The sequence below is a fragment of the Chenopodium quinoa genome, unplaced genomic scaffold, assembly GCF_001683475.1.
Source record: "Chenopodium quinoa cultivar QQ74 unplaced genomic scaffold, ASM168347v1, whole genome shotgun sequence".
NCBI classification, from domain to species: domain Eukaryota; kingdom Viridiplantae; phylum Streptophyta; class Magnoliopsida; order Caryophyllales; family Amaranthaceae; genus Chenopodium; species Chenopodium quinoa.
Window position 1 is genome coordinate 1,036,900 of NW_018742292.1, and position 21,803 is coordinate 1,058,702.

The 21,803-nt window shown below is 34.8% G+C and overlaps 1 protein-coding gene across 1 annotated transcript; it reads right to left on the reverse strand.

The window, feature by feature from the left end:
• Positions 1 to 71: 71 nt before the first annotated feature.
• Positions 72 to 21,616, reverse strand: LOC110686145 (uncharacterized protein C9orf78 homolog). Its single transcript, XM_021862734.1, has 7 exons — positions 21,348 to 21,616; positions 20,998 to 21,151; positions 20,375 to 20,572; positions 19,880 to 20,003; positions 1,170 to 1,243; positions 934 to 1,091; positions 72 to 671 (listed from the first exon to the last, which is right to left on the reverse strand). The coding sequence occupies exons 2-7, from the start codon at positions 21,072 to 21,074 to the stop codon at positions 508 to 510; spliced, it is 795 nt and encodes a 264-aa protein (XP_021718426.1). The 5' UTR covers positions 21,075 to 21,151; positions 21,348 to 21,616; the 3' UTR covers positions 72 to 507.
• Between the last annotated feature and the right edge of the window lie 187 nt (positions 21,617 to 21,803).

Sequence of the window (21,803 nt, forward strand, 5' to 3'; positions counted from 1 at the left end):
ATGATGGCATGGGAAGGTAATGGGGGTGGTGTTGGGTTTTATTTTAGGGAATAAAAATAAGAAATTGTTTCAACTTAAAAAGAAAAAAAAAAAAAAAAAAAAAAAAAAGAACAATAATCTAGGATTCTAGGTAATCGGTTATTAAGGTTTGTTATGAGATAATACCCCTTTAAGGTCGGATTATTCTAGAATAATCTAAAGATTGGATTATTTTCAGACAATCAACAAAAGGTTGGAGTATTCTAAAGCAATGTTGCAAAGGGAGATATTAGTCGTTGATATTGTTAGCAGATAATTATAAGTGTGGTTTCTTATTGTCTATCATGATTTCATAAGCTTGAAATGGCAATAAAAATTACAAACTAGCAAAAAGGTCATATCTCATATGTTACAAATAATTGGCCCAAAAAAGAATTATCAAAGAAAACTTGAGATGATCCTTACACTACAAGTTACACAACACTCGCTGATCTACTAAATCAACGAATTTGGCCGTGCTAGCTAATCTCATCTCCTCATTCCACGTTGTCGTTCTCGTTTCCTGAAGCGTTCAAGCATAAGCTCATCTGTTGCTGCAAGCCTTCTCCCAGCTGGTTCTGCACCACTGTCACTGGGCCTTGAACCCGCTCCACTATCCTCTGTTCCTCTATCCTTGTACAGCTCTGGATGATCTGCAAAAAATCCAGCCAGTTTAGCTTAGAAAAGTTCTTTCAAACTAAATACTGACAGCAATTATACAAGAACATTTCAAGGAAAGGGCTTTTGGCTCCTGTCTCAACCAAGGTGAAAAAATTTATTGTTTTTAAAAAAGCTCTATTACTTTTCAACAGAGTTACAGGGAAAAAAAACCCACTGAATTAACTCTACAGTGTGAAAACCTTAAGAAAATAAACTACTGACAGAGTATCAATAACAGAAGTGGTGGTGACAAACCTCTCCTAAGTTTTTCAGCATAATCTTTCCCACGCTGGAAATAATCAGCATTGTGATTCAAAGAATTGGTTGATTCTTTCTTGGTCTGACCTGTATATCTCTTTTCATGCAGAAGCTTTTTGGCAGCTTCAGTTTCCTCGATATTTTTCAACTTAAACCTGCAATTAGAAAATGAATCACACATAAGATGATGTTTTCCAGATGGACAAGGTATTTGGAGAATAGAGTTAACATACTCGATAGGAAGCTGTATTTCTGCAATACCAGTGGTCCACTGAGTAGAGCTTTCTTCCGAATTTCTCTTTTTCACCTAACCAGGCAGAATTGAGATGAAATGAGATTGTTACAGATTTCTCATTAATTTTCTCTGCTAAATGACAATGATTGTGAAAACATTGAAATTACAATTCCATTCAATCAAACGTTTGCAGGAGCACACATAATACATCTTCTGTTTTACAAAATGAAACTGTCCTACAAGTAAAGTTTGGAAGCAGATGCAAGTCATGCAATACTTCTAAAATTACCTCATTTAATAGCCGTAGATAACCAAGATTATCCTGCTATAAATACCCATTGCCATCTAACTAAACATCAAGTTACCACTTCAATCAATATATATAACCACACGCATTGAATTACCCAACTTATCAAACAAACCTACTGACTTATCTTATCAATCCACAACCACTGATTTCCAATGATGCATGGGTACACCAACCTCCTGCCGTTTCCGTACCGGGGACGGGCACAGTACGGGTATGTCCTGGATACGTCCCCAAGGCGTACCCTTGAAAAGTGGTACGGGAAGAAAATTTGGGGATGGCTTGGAGCACCTTCATAAACGTTTCGGGGACGGATCACCTCCATTTCCGACGTCCCCAATAGAAGTCCAACCCACTTTTTTTTTAAAAACACCCCAATTTTACTTACCTGATTTTGATTTCTTGAAATCCCTAAAAATTGAAGAAGCCACCTACAATTTTGCGACTCACGATTCCTTGGAGGCGACCACTTGCAGAGGGCACTAGTGGTCGGCGATCTCCAAGCAGCCATAACTGAAACCGAGGAAGATTATTTTTTTTATTTTTTTAATTTTTTTATATTTTTTTTTTGTTTAAACTAAATTATAAAATTATCTAACATTTCAATTGGTGAAAGGTAAAGTAGCTGTAATTGCCATTTTTCATCCCTGTATCCGTACTCGTTTTTGTACCCGTATCTGTTTCTGTGCAACCTAGCTGATTTCTACATCTTCAACCTCCAACCATTTTAATTTTAATTACCAAAAACACCATCGCCCATTATTTCATCTTTAACCCACCAGGCCAACTCCTGTTTCATTCTCTCTCCTCCCAAGGGACTTTCACAAAGAAACCTAAACACCACCAAAGCTATCTCCAAAATTGAACATCAAACCACAACCACCATCATCTACATGTTTTCTCCACTGCCACAATGAAAACTAACAACACAACATCAGTTTCTAATTGGCCCTTAATTTTCTCCTATGTTAATCGGACACGGCTAAAATTGCGAAGTGTCCGTGAATACACAAGACACGTGCCCAACCCTTTATTGTGCACTCGGACATTTCCATTAGAAGTGGAGAGGAAAAAAGAGAAACTTGAAAGAAAAACACATCTTGTTCAAAGACCACCATTACTATAGAGAAGATGGGGAGAAGAAGACTGTAATATTGGGAGAATTTACCAAGGAAAGAATTAAAATAAAAACATAAGGGTGGACGTAATGAAAATTTTAAAGTTTTTTTAATGTATAAATTATTTACATAAATTTAAGTAACGTATTGAAGTGTCCCCGTACCCGTGTCCAAATATCAGACAAAGTCTTCGTGTCCTAAAATTTTGGAACTTGCCGGATTAGAAACTTGGACATGTATCCGTGTTCGACACCCGTTCCCAAGTCCATGTAACATAAATTTTCTCACTCCTCTCTTTCTCTCATGCACACACAATGAAGTGAATCAAGACCTATTCTTATAAGTATCGATCTTTATTACTTTATTTATGTATTCTCTTGGTTTTGCCTTACTCTTAAAGTGGGGCCAAGGTTTTACATGTATTATTATTTTATTTTTTATTTTATTTTTTTATCTTGTATTAGTATTAGTTATGGAATGTTGGGCTTTCAAAGTTATACTTCATATGGTTAGTTAGTGGGCCATCAAGGTTCATTAAATATTATTATTAAGGCTTTCTTATTTAGTTTGTTGGCAAGGCAAGCAAGTTAGTTTTATATTTCCTATATATTAGTCATGTGTCAACAATTAAACCGGGACATGTATGAAATAAAAGTAGATTGTTCAGCTTTTGCTTGAACAAACTTTATCAAGTTCCCAATTAGTTTTTAATCTTTAGCATCATTGCTCCTAAGATTAAACTTAAAAGGCATTGCCTTTGTAGGGCTATCCTTCAATTTTCCACCATTAAACCCCTTCAATTTTGCCATTCATCAAAAGGTCATGAAAATTTCATCCGTTGAAAATCCAAGCAACCCACAACGCCGGTAGAGACCCAAGCAACCCAGGTGAAGCACCTTAGGTATCCAGTGGTAGAAGCTTGCTATTACTGTAAATTTCAGATCTAGGTTTGTTTATTTTTGTTTGTTGTTACTTGTTGAATAATTTGTTTCCTATTAGCTGATTTCTAAAAGCTGGTGGCGATGGTTTTGAGTAAGGGTCTAAGTGAGCCTGATGGTAGTGGGAATGGCAAGGTTCATTATGGGGTGGGGGTGTGTTGGGGGTTAATGTAGGCCAATGAAAGTGGTGTGGTTGTGACCGCAGGGTAGAGTGGTGCTTTTGTGGCAGGGACATGGTCAGTTTGGGAAGGGTGTTGGTTGTAGGAGGCCAAGGGGAAGTGGGGTTTTGGCTCTCAAATACTAGAATAACAGGTTCTCTCTTCTCCTTATCCTTTAATTACACGGGCAATAAAGTAATAGATATATCATGTATTATGCGTATTTTTAAAGTCTTTTTATTTAGTTTTTGAGTCTAGTTTAGTTGATTTTGGTTCATATTGGCATGATAAGATTTAGTTGCAATGATTTTGTGCTTTTATGGGTAGGGTTAACGGAGCTAATTTGGATATTTTATAATGTTTTCATTTGGAGCAGTATTCTAGTCAAGCACCTCCATGTTGGATAAGGCATGGACATGCTTAGTAGAGGAAGTAAAGAAGCTGAGAAAAGAAGAAAAAAGCCAAGCATGTCCGTGCTCGATGGAGGCACGTCCGTGCCCGAGTAAGGCGTCCATGCCTTTGTGCGGGCATGGACTGCAGGCACGGGTTGATGAAAAATTTTGTGAAGCTACTGCCTCAACTTTGGAAGGGGGCACATCCGTGCTGTTGCGGAAGATTTCATGGAGTTGTTGTACGTGCCTATATGCGGACACGTACGTGCCTATATGCGGGCACGTAGGTGCCCTATCGAAGAAGATTTATACGCGTGCGGTCAGGCACGTACGGACGTGCCTTATTTTGGCATGTCCGTGGACTCTTATTTTAGAATTTATGAAAATTTCTATCTTTTGTCTAGGTTTTTCTACTTGAGTATAAATACTTCTTTATTTCCTTAAATTTATTTTATGAACTCTTAGACCTAGTTTTCTATGTATTACTTATTTTCCATTACAATTCAAGATTTGATATTTTCTTACTCTCTTTAAATTTCTTTTATTATTAATTATGTTTTCTTTAATTCTTGTTCTTTTTATTATCATGAGTAAGTAGTTTTCTTATTCTAAGATCTAGCAAAACCCGAATATGATTGATGTATGAATTATTTCTTTAAATTCTTTAATGATAATTACAATTGACATGCTTAAGTGATTGTGATTATGCCAATACTAGATTAAAGATAATTAGTATTGTCATTGTTCCTTTGTTTTAATCGCAGCGAGAGTTGGGTTTTAACGGATTTGAATAGATCAATTAAGAGTTTGAAGTTCATCACGAGAATAGTTGCATGGATGATTAGGAAGTTAGAGTAATGTGTTTAATGTCTCTAATTTGCATGATTCCACCAGAGTAGGCTTGATTGTGATTAGGGAAGCCATTGATAAAACGAGAGACCTTTGGTACTTTCCAGGGATTACTTTTCCTCTCGTTGATTGTATTATGTGTTAGGGGTAGAGCGATTATTGCATTAATTGTATTCGTGGTGATGCTTGATCTTGGATGTTTTTAGCATTTGATTTATTTTATTACTTAGATTAAATTGTTTTGATTAGTTCTTTAGTTAATTCCAGTATTATTTTAGTTACTTGCTTAGCATTTACTTGAGTCTGGTTAATCCGTCAAACCATAGTCTCTTGGGATTCAATCCTTACTTGCCTATTTACCTAATAGTGGTCTTGTAAGATTATTTTCGTCAGATACGCAACACACCTATCGATAATTAAACTCTCTTTTTCTGCATAAATCCCGACACAATTCCTATATTTTTCATTTGAAAAAGTGGAGATCTTGATTTTTGTCAAAAAAAAAAAAGGACCGGCTAACTTTCTAGTAGGATGTAGTATTATACTTCAAAGATAATTTCAATGGGAAAATGAGCTAGATCCATAGAAATAACAAAGGAGTAAAAGCTACAAGCCTACAATCACCTATAAATTCTATCAAGATTAGCTCCAACTACAACAACCTAAGGAAACTTAAAATAGGTGCTTTTACAATCCCATATATGTATGATGAAGAAAGTATTCATCAAATTGGAAATTGAATAACAACACATTATCATCATTCCATGACTTCCATCATTAGTTAATGTAAGAAACAAACATTAAGGGGCCTTTGGGGTTAACAAAGGGAATGGGAATGAGCATAAGAAAGGGAAACAAGGAGAATGGAAACAAAAACACTCAGATTAATGTAATTGTTTGTTATAAACAACCATTTCCCTTCCTTTCAACCACGACAACACTCTAAAATCAGAAAACCACCATACAAATATCATTGCCCCATTAATTTTTCGGTTCTTCCGGTGCCCCTCCCTCCTAAATCACCGACTTCTTCACCACCCCTCCCCTTGTTGCCACCGCCACCCACCTTACTTTTCTCACTCCCTTTTTCTTTTAAACTTTTTTTTTTTTTTTCTAAATCTAAGCTAGGTTATGGGGGTTTCGGGTGTTAAGGGTGTGGTTAGGGTGGCTTTTTGGTTGGTTTTGGGGTGTAATCGCTAATCGGTGGTAGGGTGGGTTTTTGGGTAGGTTAAGTTTATGAGGGTGGGTTGTATTTTCAGGGGTGGAGTAGTTTTTGGGTGGTAGGGTTATGCTTTCGAGGGTAGGGTGGCTTTTCGGTTGGTGGGGATTGGGTTTCAGGTGATAGGGGTGGATAATTTGTGGTTTCAATAAGTGGGGGTAAATATTCTAGGGTGGTAGTGAGTTTTGTGGTGGATGGGTGGCGAGGCAACGACAATATCGTACTGAGGTGGTGGCAATGGGGTGCAGGCATAAGGCAGTGGTCTATGTTACATTGACACGGGTACGGGTATCCAATATTGGTACGGATCCGAGTGTCCGATACGTCATTTTAAAAAATTTAGGACACGGGGACACTGGCTTAACTTTGGACTCGGGCACGGATACGGCAATGAATTTTTTAAGAGAAAAATAATAACAGATAATTAGTACAACAAAATTAAACATATTCATTAAAATTGATTACATAACTAATACATACACCGTATTTTTTAAATAAGTGGGAAAGCTTGTTTAGGAAGCCAAACCAAAATAACAATTACGGAGTAAAACAAAACATGAGTACACAAAGCTTTTATATCCTTTAAAAAAAGCCTTCTTACCATCTTTGTACTGCTATACAGTACAAAAAAGCTTACCTTGGGAAACCACAGTTTTTTTTAAAAAATAAATGTACAGGGAAACCACAAAACTTATTAATTAAAGATAAAAGAATAAAAAAACAAATCCTTCATCTTCCTCCAACAGCTTCAACCAATGCTTTCAAGGTCTCCTTGCTATGAAAAACCTTTTCACGACAACCTTGCCGCACCCGAGAGCAAAGTGACGTGTCCGGAACGGATTTCATACCCGGATCCGGACCCGAGTATGACGGCAAAAATGCCATGTCCGAGTAACCCAGTGGTGCATTGGTAAAGGCGGCAGTAGTGGTGACGTGGTGGCGGTTAAATAAAGGGAGTCCTAATACCCTTGGGAGGGAGGGATCAACATGGAAAACTAGGCATGCTTGGATTGAAGAATATGTATTACTAGGGTAATAAAAGTCATAGGCCTTGTTTGGCAGTAGCGTTTTAAGTAGTGGTTAGCATTTGAACCAAGTCAAAACACTAGTAAGAAAAAATATGTGTGTTTAGTAAGTTAGCGATTCATGTGGCAGCTAGCGGTAGAGGTAGCTTTTGTCAAATTTTAATAATATTAGCATTTGAAGGTAGCTGGTAGCTTTTGACATATTTTGTTTACTTTTATAAATATTGTATTTTTATCGTATTTAATATTTCAACAGCTATTTTACCAAACACTCATACTATTAACCGGTACATTAACAACTAACCTCTACCCACTACTATTTGAAGGTTACTCGCTACTTTAACATCTACTTGCCCCTTTTAGCGCTAGTTTTGCCAAACAAGACAAAGTAAGGAAAATGAAAGTGAATAGGAAGGAGGAGATAGTGATGGTGTGATTGTAAGGAAAATTATATAGTGATTGTTTGGTATGAGATGATGAAAGAAGAACTATTATCCCCAATTGGGGGTAATAGTTACACTAGGGGTAAGGTGTGTATCTATCACCTTGATTATGAGGGTAATAGTTCCACCATCTCACTCTTTTCCTCATGGCACAACTACCCTATTTCATTTGTAAACATCTTAACTCCTACAACACCTCTAATTAATTTTTTTTTTTCAAGTTGGACTTTTATTACCCCCTTAATATATTACTACCAATCCAAGCATTGCCTAAAAAGTAACTGAGAGGGGAAATGGAATGACATAATGGGAGTACAAACACCAGCAAAAGGAATCAACCATTTTGATTCCCTTACCATTTCCTAAATACCCCATACTAAACGCCCCCTAAGAATTTGATTTTATTCACCTGAAATATGAGTTTATTTCTGTGGTAAATTTATAAGGAGTAGTCCTAACTGAAACTAATCTGAACTTATGTTGGGTTGAAAAAAGCCAAGTAACATGAAAACATCTAACACAAACAGATTTCATCTTAGAGAAACATTAATCATAATATTAGGTAATAAGAGGATAAACTTGAAAGTAAAGGAGACAACTACCCAAACTTAAGATAAATGGTTTATTGGTACACAAAAACTAGTTGGTCTAGCCCTACCTTCCTCCCCCCACCAATCATCACAAGACCAGTAGACCTATCTCATTGTCAAAATCATAATCTCCACATAAGACGGAGGATTAATTACTAAACAGAATTTGCCACTTTGAAAGCTTATTAAAAATCAATCAAATGAACATTAAGAAAATGTGCACTTGAAAGATGATTGATTTAGCCGACACTAGGCATGAAATAGTGAAATATTGCTCTATTGGTTATGTGAGGCTTTATTAATTGGTCGTTGATTTGAGAAAGGACGGTAGGAGCCTAGGAGGATGATTGGATGAGGGAGCCATGAACAAGTGGTTAATGGGTAGGGTAAAGCTTCTACTTTAACCCCTCCCCCTCCCCCCAAATGGATCAAAAAAGAGTAATGTATAGTTCAGAGTAGCAACCAAAAGGACAATAAAGTAAACGTAAAATGTAGTTCAAAGGGCAATTGTTGTGGATTATTTTATTCTTCCTCACTTCACATATTCCTTCCTCTCTTTCTTTTACTGCCACAAGCAAAGTGATCACTGAGCTATGTTACAAGGACTCGCCTAATAGTGCCAAGTATGGATATGGGGGCAGATCCTAGTGTCTGGTAAGGCAATTCCAAAAATTTAGGACATGGGACTCTATTCGAGATTTGGACTCGGGCATGAGGACACAAAATTTATCCATATTATATATAAAATTTATATATGTTCCTTATAAAAAATATTTTAAAAAAATATACTACCTTCGTTTCTTATTAGTTGCAACTTTGGGGTATTATTTGTGAGATATAAAATATTCCAAAGTTGCAACTAATACGAAACGGAGGTAGTAAGTAATATTTATGTGGGGAAAAAAGAGAGAGAGAGAGAGAGAGAGAGATAGAGATTTGAGCACCCAACACTTGTTGATTTTATGGCCTCTTTTTTTTTCTTTTGATTTCTGTATTTTGTAATCAATAGTGGTTTTTTTTACTTGTATTTTTTTTATATATGATTTGGTTTTCTCAAGTGATTTGGAATTATAGAATTAATGTAATTGAACAAATTTGTTCAATTAGTAACCTTAGGGGGTGTTTGGTATGGTTATCCTAAAGGAAAAATTGATTCTAATAATCCCACCTTTATCCGGTTTACAAATAATAATCCCACCTATTAATTCTTATCTAATAATCTCCCCTTTAGGGGTCATCTTCTTTTAATGGTCCTTAGTGACCTTTAACCTAAAGAATAGGTAATTTTTTTTACTCTCTTATCTCCATCATCTCCATAGTCAATTAGCCCTAATTCTCTCTCCTCCCCTCCCCTTCCAATCCCACCTTAATTTCTCTCTCTTCCTACAACAATGGTAGCAGTGTACTTATATCTCAAGGAAATTCATTACTTGTAGGCGTCGGTCGTCGGGTTTCAAGCAATAAAATCAATTTCCTGGGGGAAGAAATTTCGGGGGATGAGGGTTTCGTGGGCTGGATGGCTAGTCGGTCTTGGGTAGGAGTTTCGTCTTTCGTGGGTGGCTGGTCGATCTTGGGTAAGGTTTTTCGTAGGTAGGGGAAGTTGGTTTGTAGGTGGAGATGGCCGGCCGTTTACGTGGGTGGGGCTTTTGTGGGTGGGTCAATGGGGGGGTATCGTGGGTCGGATTTTACGTGTGGGTGCCCGATTTCAGTGGAGGAGGTGAGGTGGCTGAGTGTTTGGTTTTTATTTTTTTATTTTTTATTTTTTTTATGAAGGTTTCACCGGCATTAATGGAGGATAATGGATTAATGGGAAAGAAAGGAAAGAGGAAAGGGGAATTAAGTTTTAATTTTTTTATAAATAAAAATTATATATTTGGACGAATCACGAAAGGACATGTGTCATGTTAACCTATCTAACCAGTTACCAATAGGTTAGGGACTATTAGAAGAATATGACACCAAAAGGTGAGATTATTAAATAATAATCAATAGGTGGGATTATTATCAACGAACCGACCAAAGGTGGGATTATTAGAATCAATTTTTCCTATCCTAAATGTAATGGAAAGGAATGGATTAAGAGGGGTTGCATCATGTACTAAAGAGGTTAGGTTTTGCTGATTGCAGTCTTAAGGAGTGTAATCTTATGATTAAAGGGGTTGATAAGGATGGAGATGGATTTAAGAATAAGAATTTAAACTAAGGATGATGGGTTATGATAAATCATGATCAGCAAAAAAAAAGTGATTAATATTTGCTGAAAAATCTAGGTTGCTATAAAGGGCTAACTGAGATGCACATAATGTTTTCATGTGGTTGGTTTGGTTCATTTTATTTGATCTTGGTTTTGTACAGAAATTTTTACTAGATGACTATTAACCTCTATGTATTGTTGGCTTGTTGCATGGACATGTAAATTGAAAAATGATGCGGTATGCATTAGTATGTGTTCATGGCATCTCATTTAGAGTTACTCACAATTCTAAGTTAAAAAGAAAGAAATTTCACCGGAGGATGTGCTCTTTTCGCCTTATCTTTGTTTTATAACAAAACAAAAGTTCACTTAAAATTTAAGTGGCTTAAATAAGCAAAAATAAAGTTTAATAAGTTTTGACTAGGGTATAAAGTAATGTTGAATAAGTTCGGATAAGTTCACATGTAAGCAACAATAAGTTGAAAAGAATTGACCTAAGATATCCAGTAACTTAATCTAATCATTGTTGAGGATGATGGTTTAACTTAAAAAGGATTCAGGGAATTTTTTTAAAGTTTACTTACATAGCCTAGAGTTGGAAGTAAAGTAGATGTGAATTATTGCAGATTTGAAGTATTGGGAGTTGAGAGTAGGAACCAGAGAGTTTTGATGAATGAGTTGGGGTTTATGTGCATAACAAGCAATTAATTAAAATGCTTCTATTAAAGCGAAAGAAACAAGAGACAAATTTGAAAGTTTGAATTAAGAGAGTTTTGATAAATGAGTTGGGGTTTATGTGCAATTAATTAATTAATTAATTTTAGTTTTAATTGTTAGCTGGTTGTTGCTACTTATATAAATAAAAAAAATCTTAATGTTAATTTTCATGTGTAATTGTAATCTCTAATTTGCAATTCTGCAAGTTAGATTGTATTGCTTTTATGCTTGAGAATAACTATTACAAATGTGCTTTTAGTGGGCCGTATTATTAATTACCCAAAAAAGCGGGTACCCACTATTAGGGACGTTTGAGGCTTCATGTATTGTAATTGAATTTTTATGACCTCTCACAGAAATTAGATTAAATTGATAGCCTACTTTTCCGATTTTAGGTTACTGTCATGACTTCTTCCTCAAATTAACCTCTAAAATTGTCCTCCAGCATTAAAAAATAAACTTCATGGAATCTTCCATTTTCTACGAACTTGTAAAAATTAATAACTCCAGAGAATCAAGTGCGACTTTGATTCTTGCTTTAGCACGCTCATTTAATGGGAAAACTCATTTAATTTCAATAGTGATGCTACCGTTCAATTTTGTGTTGAAGATTTGTTCTTGTCCTTGGCATTGAAAATACTGGGACCGACTATGCTTCTCTTGATAATGCCAAGTCTCTTGACTCTCTTCCCGAGTATCTGAAGTATCTTAAGATTGAGTCTGATGAGAAAGAGTGTAAAGAGAACGAGTGTGAGAAGAAAGGGTGTGAGGAGAAAGAGAGTGATGTGAATAAAAAATTAAAAGAAGTGAGGACTGCTAGGTTGAAGGAAAAGAAAATAGAAACTGAAAATGATAAAATAGTATTTAGGAAGTTATTAAGCCTTTACATCATTGACCAATTGTAATCCCCTCTACTCATTATCAATTTATATAGCCCAAGGATGATTTAGAGGTGGTCAACACGGTTAATTGGACAAAAGCCGTCCTTGACCACCTTGTTACCGCTGAACTCTACAAAAAAAATTCTTGGACCAACATGTTTTTGATAATGCTGCTCCTATCGTGGAGGTATTTTTTGAAATTTACTCGTTAATTTGATTTTTATTGTTTAAGCACATGTAAATCATTTTTATTAGTTAGGCAAATGTAAATACATGCAAACACAAAAGTTTTTAGGATAATCACTATAATATAAATAAATATTGAAAAAGGTTAGGTTATTGAGTAATGTTAGAGTAACAATTAGTTATACCCAATTTATTTTATTTTATCCTTATTATTAAAGAAAATAGGAAATTTACCACAAACCTACTAATAATCTGTCTTAGATCTGAATTTTGATTATTTTTTTCTTTCTATAATGCATTTTATTCTATAGCACAGAATTTTCAAAAGGATATGGCATTGTTAGGATATAGTGCTACTAGTGCATAATATATATAAAAATATAAATATGTATAATGGGTTTATAAAAGATTTTATTGATAATAATATATATTTTTTTTTAGTTTACATTGATTTATATAGAAAGATTAGTTACATTGGCATAGTTATATTTGATATATGCCAACTTGATTTTACATGAATAACTATTAATTTACATTGCCAATTCATATGACAACAAACTTAACTATATAGATTTTGGTGAGAGTGAGTAAAATAAGGAACGCCTTCACATTTTAACACTCCTCCTTGAAGAACTTCCTTTGTATCCCAAGCTTTTCTCTCAAGTGCTCGAAAGTTGTTTTCGAAAGAGCTTTTGTGAATATATCGGCACAGTGAATTAAGCTGCACTTTATTTTTATATGTTTAGTCTTTCGATGAAGCACTGGATTCTTAGCAATAGCAATAGCAGATTTACTATCGCAGAATATTTTTGTAGCCTGTTTTGAACTTCACCCATTTCTGCTAAGATTCTTCTTAGCCAAATTGCTTAATTTGCTGCTGCACATACTGCAATATACTCAGCTTCTGCAGTTGATTGAGCCACAGTATCTTGCTTCTGACTTAACCAAGAAAATATCCATTTCCATACATATCCTGAGGTGCTTTTCATATCATCTATGGATCCAGCCCAATCGCTATCTGAATATCCAACTAGTTCAGAATTTTTGATGGGCTTGTACCATATTCCATAATATGAGGTTCCTTTTAGATAACAAAGAACTCTCTTGATTGCTTGTAAATGTGCCTGGCTTGGTTTTTGCATAAACCTTGCAAGCATGCTTACTGCATACATCATATCTGGTCTTGTAGCTGTTAGATATATTAGATTTCCAATTATGCTTCTACATTGTTAGACATCAGCATCTTCAGAATCATCTTCCTTGCTCAACTTTTCATTCTGGCTAAAGGGGTGGACACCTTTTTGCAATTTTCCATCTTAAACTTTCTTAAGATGTTTTCAACATATTTCTTTTAACTTATGAAAATCCCCTCTTCTGTTTGCTCAATCTCCATGCCAAGAAAGTAATTCATTAGACCAAGATCAGTCATTTCAAATTGCTTCTTCAAGTCTTGCTTAAATGCTTCTATCATTGTTGGATTGTTTCCTGTAATGATTAAATCATCCACATAAAGTGATAAGATTATGATATAAGTTCCATCCATTTTTATGTATAATGTTGCTTCATTTGCTCTCCTTTTGAATCCTTGTTGAATAAAGTAACCATCAATTCGACTATACCATGCTCGTGGAGCTTACTTGAGCCCATATAGAGCTTTCTTTAGCCTCAGTACTTTATCTTCTTTACCTTTCACTACAAAACCTGGAGGTTGTTCAATATAAATTTCTTCCTCAAGAAATCCATTTAAAAAAGCTGACTTGATATCAAGTTGATAAATTTTCCATTTTCGTTGTGTGGCTAGAGCAAGAATTACTCTAACTGTATCTTGTCTTGAAACCGGAGCAAATGTCTCATTGTAACCGATGCCGAATTGTTGTGAATATCCTTTTACTACCAACCTGGCTTTATGCTTTTGAATTGAGCCATTTGGATTGAGTTTCGTTTTGAATATCCACTTTACACCAATGACATCTTTGTTAGGTGGCTTATCTTGCAATTCCCATGTTTGATTTTTCTCAATCATGCAAATTTCTTCTTTCATAGCAGTTCTCCATTCTTCGTATTGAGAAGCTTGCTCATAATTTACTGGTTCATGAGTTGTAAGACAACAAAACTCATATTCTTCGAGATCAAGATCTGGAATTCTTTCAGAGATTTTGCGTGTCCTCCTTGGAGGTGATTCTATAGAGCTACCATACTCAAAACCATGAGAAATCGGCTCATTATTTTCGAGCTCTTCCTGCAAGTGTTGACCCGAGTGTTGACCTATTTGATTATCTGGAATTGATATTTGAGGTTAGGTGGTTGTTGTTGTAATGGTAGTGTCACACATCTTTTATCAATGTCATTTTCCTCCCAATTCCATGATGCACCTTCGCAAAGATTACATCCGTGCTAACTTATACTTTATGAGTATATGGGTTATATACTCTATATCCTTTAGATTGAGAGCTATAAAATTCCTTTTACAGCTTTATCATCAAGTTTGTGACGCTTTTGATCAGGTATATGAACATAACATATGCATCCAAATACCCTTAAATGACTTAAGATGGTTTATATCCAGACCATGCTTCAATTGGTGTTCGACCTTCTATTGCTTTTGTTGAGAGTCGATTTTGAAGATACACGGATGTATAAACTGCTCTGCCCAAAACTTGTTAGGCATTGCCTTATCCTTGAGCTTTAATCTTGCCATCTCCAAAACGGTTCAGTTCTTTCTTTCAGTCACACCATTTTGTTGTGGTGAACAGTGAGTTGATGTATGCCTTCATTATCACAAAATTTGTTAAACTCTGATGTGCTGAGATTCATGATTTCAGAAGAGCTTTCTTTATCAACATAATTCTTGAATTTGTGGAATGTTTTAAAGACCTCGGAACGATCTTTCATGAAGTAAACCCATGTCATTCTAAAATAATCATCAATAAATAAGATGAAATATTTGATATCATCAAGAGAAGGAGTTTTCATTGGACCACATACATCTGTATGTACGAGCTATAATTTCTTTGTTGCTCTTCTTGCAAGTCCCTTGGGAAATGGTTGTCTTGTCATTTTTCCCAATTGACAACCAGTGCAAACACCGATTATGTTTGACATAGTTCGTATCCCCTACACCATATTTTTTTTTTTTTGTGAAAGAAGTTTTAGATTCTGAAAGTTACTCTGACCAAAGCGTTTGTGCCATAGCTATGTAGCTTCATCTCCTTGAGCTTGCATTGCCTTCTCTTTTCCTTCATATTGCCAATTTAAAGGAAAACATTTATGTTGCATTTTAACATTAGCAACTTGATTTTTTTTTTATCCAATATGGCACATGATTCATCCTTGATATGGATAGAATATCCATTTTGAACCATTTGAGGAACACTTAGCAAATTTTGATTCAAGTAAGGACATAAAGAACATCTTTAATGAACTTTGTCCCTTATTTTGTCTCAACGACAATTGTGCCTTTGCCTTCAGACTTCACCATTTGATCCATTACCCATTTTCATAGGGATTTTAATAGATGTGTCTGGTGAATATATCAAATTGCTTTGTCATATGATTTGTGCATCCACTATCTATAAGCCAATCATTTTTTTATAGTATTATTTTGATTAGCATAGAATAGATAGCCTTCTTCATCAATTGTCTCTTAAACGCTTGCTTGTTGTTTCTTAAACCTGCAAACATTCTCAGTATGACCAAGTTTCTTGCAATAATTACATTGCGATTTTCCCTTGTGCCAACAATTCTTTTCTTCGTGATTTGTTTTCTTACAAATTTTGCAAGGAGGAAAATTACCTTGTTGATTTCTCTCTGTATTGTTGTTTGAATTCTTGTTCTTGAATTGAATTATTATGAGTTTCGATGATGAGGGATTATGCCTTGATTGGAAAGCTCCCTCCGGACCTTCTGTTTCATTATCCCTAATATTCATCTTTTATTCATGTATTTGTAGAGAACCAAGAAAATCCGCAAGAGATAATGTTGTAATATCTTTTGACTCTTCAATTATTTGTGCAATGAGATTAAACTTTTTTGATAAAGTTAATAACATTTTTTGCACAATTTCTATTACTCTTGCATAGTAATCTTTTATACTTTCATCTTTTTTCATTTGCAAATTATCAAACTCAAGTTGACGAGATTGTAATTTGACAATTTTCATTCTCTGGGTCCCTTGAAATTCGCTTTTCAAAGTATCCCAGGCTTGTTTTGCTGAGGTAGCATTCATTATTTGAGAAAAAACTGAGTCTGTAGTAGCGAGGTGAATTTTGGCTAATGCTTCGGCATCCTTCTTTTGCCAATTAACTCCTCCTACACTAGATTCTCCTTCATTTGGTTTAGTTGTTGGTATACCAGATTCAACAACTTCCCATATGCCAAACGCACGTAAGACAGTTTTCATTCGAATGCTCCAATATTCGTAGTTGCTACCATTGAATAATGGAACTTGTTATTGGTTTATCATGCTTGTAAATGCCTTTTTTTTTTGGAAAATAATATTATATTTTATGAATTATTTCTAACTTCGCGGAAATAGTGCTAGAGCCTTCTAGATCGTACTAGCTCTTGATACAACTGTTAGGATATAGTGCTAATTGTGCATAATATATATAAAAATATAAATATGTATAATGGGTTTATAAAAGATTTTATTGATAATGTTATATATTTTTTTTGAGTTTACAATGACTTATATAGAAAGATTAGTTACATTGGCATAGTTATATTTGATATATGCCAACTTGATTTGACATGCATAACTATTAATTTACATTGCCAATTCATATGACAACAAACTTAACTATATATATTTTGGTGAGAGTCAGTAAAACAAGGAAGGCCTTCACATTTTAACAGGCATGAGTGATAGTGATTGTACAGGCCAATTTATTGTTTAAATTAGAAGAATCAATGTTAACAAGTTTGGGAAATATTCTAAAAAGGTATATTATTAAGAGATGAAAACTTCAAGTGGAATGTGTATGCTTTTGGCCTTATTGCTTAATCATCAAATTAGCTTGCTTGATCTAATTCTTTAGCAATAAATATAAATTAACAATTAACAATTCAACCCAGCCCATAATTTAAATTAGCAATTCAATCTAATTAAAATGAACCGTCAAAAGTTGTCAACCGAGGTCGGTTAGTGTAAAACAGTTTCAGGTTCGGGTTGTAGCAGGTTGGGTATCAACGGGTTCGTGTGGGGTTGACCAGCGGGTTGAGATCTATTTTAACACCCTATGATTTTTCATATTTTAGTACCAAAATGTACTTTAAACGTTCTAAAAATTACAAATGATAAGAAATATCGTCATCAATAGCCAATTTAAGGCAAATAATTAATGTTGTGGTCCAATTAAAATAATTTTAAATCAAAAGTTATAATGGTTGGAAGTGTTTTTGTCTAAAATTTACCATAATATGATATGTTTGATACAATAACACTGATTTTTGGGTTGGGTTGGGTCGGGTCGGGTTAAAAGGGGTTGTCTTTGAAGGGTTCAAAACGGTTTCGGGTCATTATTATTTTTTTTTGTCAAAACCCACTGTTTGCACCCACTGTTTGCGGGTTGGATTGGCATCGGATTTCGGTGCGAGTCGATTTTTGCCAGATTTAGTCAAAAGTGATCAACCCTCATTCAAACTCGCCATTAAGGCTCAATAACTTCCTAAATACTATTTTATCATTTTCAGTTTCAATTTTTTTTTTCCTTCAACCAAGCCCTTAACCTTGCAGTCAGTTCTTTTTTTTTTTTCTCATCACTCTCCTTCTCCTCACACTCTTTCTTCTCACTCTCTTTCTCCTCACACTCTTTCATCTCACCCTCTTTCTCATCAGACTCAATCTTAAGATACTTCATATATTCGAGAAGAGAGTCAAGAGACTTGGCATTATCAAGAGAAGCATAGTGAGACCATGTATTTTCAATACCAAGGACAAGAGCAACCTCCTCAACACAAAATCAAACGGTAGCATCACTATTGAAATTAAATGAGTTTTCCCCATCAAATGAGCGTGCTAAAGCAAGAATCAAAGTCACACTTGATTCTTTGAAATTATTAATTTTTACAAGTTTGTAGAAAATGGAAGATTCCATCAAATTTATTTTTTCTTTCACGTACAGTTTCATTTTACGAATGCTGGAGGACAATTTTAGAGGTTGATTTGAGGAAAAAGTCATGGCAGTAACCTAAAATCAGAGAAGCAGGCTATCAATTTAATCTAATTTCTATTAGAGATCATAAAAATCCAAAAAATTCGAGTTACAACACATGAAGCCACAAACGTCCCTAATAGCGAGTACCCGCTTTTTCGGGTAATTAACAATACGGCCCATGACCAGACCCGCTAAAAGCACATTTGTAATAATTATTCTCAAGCATAAAAGCAATACAAGCAATACAGTCTAACGGTGTAACACGCAAAAATGCAGAATATCAAATTAGAGATTACAATTACACATGAAAATTAACATTAAGACTTTTTATATATATATTAGGAGCAACAACCGGCCAACAACAAAAACTAACATTAATTAATTAATTGCACATAAACCCCAAACTCATTCATTAAAACTCTCTTAATTCAAACTTTCAAATCTGTTTTTGCTTTAATGGAGCATTTAAATTAATTAATTGTTATGCACATAAACCCCAACTCATTCATCAAAACTCTCTTGTTCCTACTCCCAACTCCCAATACTTCAAATCTGCAATAATTCACATCTACTTTACTTCCAACTTTAGGCTATGCAAGTAAACTTTAAAAAAATCTCCCCGAATCCTTTTTAAGTTTTCCCATCATCCTCAACAATGATTAAGTTACTGGACATCTTAGGTCAATTCTTTTTAACTTATTGTTGCTTACATGTGGACTTATCCAAACTTATTCAACGCTACTTTATACCCTAGTCAAAACTTATTAAACCTTATTTTTGCTTATTTAAGCCACTTAAATTTTAAGTGAACTTTTGTTTTGTTATAAAAACAAAGATAAGGCCTCCTGTGAAATTTCTTTCTTTTTAACTTAGAATTGTGAGTAACGTTAAGATTAATTAAAGATACCCCATAATCTTTGAGTTAGACAGCATTATCTGATCTACATATAGTACATCATAGTAAGCAGTACATTAATTAAAAAACTGGAACAAGAAAATATTTGTACAGATATTTGTCATAGTTTCAAATAATAGAATCCTAAACTTTCACTACCATAATAAGCTTACAACTCTGAATGAGATACCAATGAACACATACTAATACATACTGCATCATTTTTCAATTTACATGTCCATGCAACAAGCCAACAATACATAGAGGTTATCATAAATTTCATGTGCTTATCATAAATTGTCGGGGCGTGTACAGCAAAAAAAAAACATCCACATCAGATTAACAAAGAACACGATAGGATAGACCACTTTTATTGTGTTTCTAAGCAAGAAAATTTAATACCTTACAAGTTACAACAAAGAGAAGATATTATATATTAAAAAATAAAGAACAAGAAGGTAAATGAAACCAATTGCAAAGATACAACAAGACTACAAGCTGTAACAACCAGTTAATAAATCCTAAACAGACAAAATATGATAGCAGATGATGCAATAGGAAAGATTGATAAATTGCCAAGGGAAGGCCACCAAAATATTTTATTAGCCACAACTCAGAATACAGATAAGAAGTTCACGTACTTTTAAATGATCCGGAATCTTGTATAACTCTTCTTCAGCAAGAGTCAATTCACTCTCAGATTGTTCTATTGCAGCAAGTTCCTTGCCTCTTTTCTTGGCTAACTCTTGGTCGATATACTTTAACCTGTTGTTTGACAGTAGGCAAGGCTGAGAATGTGTCTTTTTAAAATATATGTAGACTATTGAGAACCTGGGAGATATGCTCCCCATAAAGACAAGCACTAAATCGAGGTTGTATACCTTTAATCAAGGTTAAAAGTTTTGTTTTATCAAGGTTTTATAACTTTTATCTACAAACTCCAAAATTGCAAAACTAATAACAATCAAATATTGACATACAAAACAAATGAATGCAAGCATGTTAGAAAAACAAAGATGTCAAAGTACATACTTACATGAAAAGGAACACTAACTCTAACGTGTACTTGCATGCTCAAATCTAAAAAGCAGTCTGAATTAAATGAAGTGGGAAAAGAGACGAGACAGGTAACATACATATTGGGGTCTTCAATCATGACAGCAGTTTCTTGTGCAAACGTATCCTGCAAAACTAACTCTTCTTTATCTCCATCAGCCTCGACTTTTTCGCCTATCTTTGTTGCTTCATTAGATGTCTGTGGTATCGAATTAGCAGGAATTCCAGATCTCCTCTCCCTCTGCTTTTGTAGCAATTTCACCTCCTCTAATGCCAACCTACTCAAATCAACACTTGCAAGTCAAACCTTAGAATAGAGAAACGGCAACATGCTTGAAGAGAAATACTCCCTCCTGCCCAGTGCCCATAGCGACGTACTACAGGAATACGGAATAACATATAAATACTACCCAACAAAGACGGAACCAATTGTAATTAACATTGTTTTTACTCTTACAATTGTTATCATTTAATTTCCCACTCAAACCAACAATGTGAATGCATACGCAAGTAATCCGAAATGTTCGGGACATCATAAGATGAAATTAACACTGCACTTACTCCTACAAACATAATCATATTCTAATTTCTAACCTTTAACATTCACATAATGTTTCAAAATGCGCAAACATACAAAGTAACTAACCAACAAATGCAAAATATATACAGTAGAAGCAAGATACGGAATGATGAATAGTAGCACCTTCTATCCTCCTCGTCATCTGAAACATTGTCTGCCGCTTCATCCTCAACTTTCCTTTTCCGGAAATTCTTTGGCATGTTAATAAATCACAACAACTTTACACCAGGAATTATTGCGGAAACTAGCGCACTTGCCTTGATCACCGATTTGAACACTGAAACAAAAAATTGAGATGAATTTGTCTAGAAAGTATTGATTTGGAAGCAGTGAAAAATCTAAAATCGACTCTAATATTTGAATTAAAGTGAACAAAACAATTAAAAATACAAAGCTAAGAATTGGAGCATAGAAAACCCTAATTTGAATCTGAAATTTACCATAAAATAGAGAAATTGAGAGAGGAGAAATACCTAATTTACAGACGGGAGAAAGAGAATGCAGCAGAGGAAGAAGATGAAGGAGTAGAAACAGAGAAGGAAAATGGTTGGCAGAGAAGATTGAGAGCGTAGGAATTGAGTAATATAGGAAGGCAGCAATGGTGGATTTGTCGCCGGCAGGAGTGCTGTGCGTACTGATGAAATTGCTGGGTGTGCGTCGTTAACAAGAATAGGCCGGGAAAAGGAGCATTGAATTACGAGACTCGTCCAGAGTCCGGGCTAGATGCTGCGCAAGTTAGGCATTAGTCGGCAAAATAAGGAAATTTTATGTAAAACTACTTTAAGATAGGCTGATTTGTGAACAATTATCCATTGAAAATTTTAAGGTGCAGCAGCCTGTACCTTGCTAGGTACAGACAAAAAAAAATACGGAAAGAACATGTATCTGTTTTGTAAAGAACATACAGTTTTTTTTGTAAAGAAATAACA

Coding starts and splice junctions, on each gene's coding strand:
- LOC110686145 (XM_021862734.1), bottom strand. CDS start 21,074: ATGCCAAAGAATTTCCGGAAAAGGAAAGTTGAGGATGAAGCGGCAGAC. Junction 20,573..20,997: donor GATGACGAGGAGGATAGAAG/GTGCTACTATTC, acceptor TGATTTGAGTAG/GTTGGCATTAGAGGAGGTGA. Junction 20,004..20,374: donor ATGATTGAAGACCCCAATAT/GTATGTTACCTG, acceptor GTCAAACAACAG/GTTAAAGTATATCGACCAAG.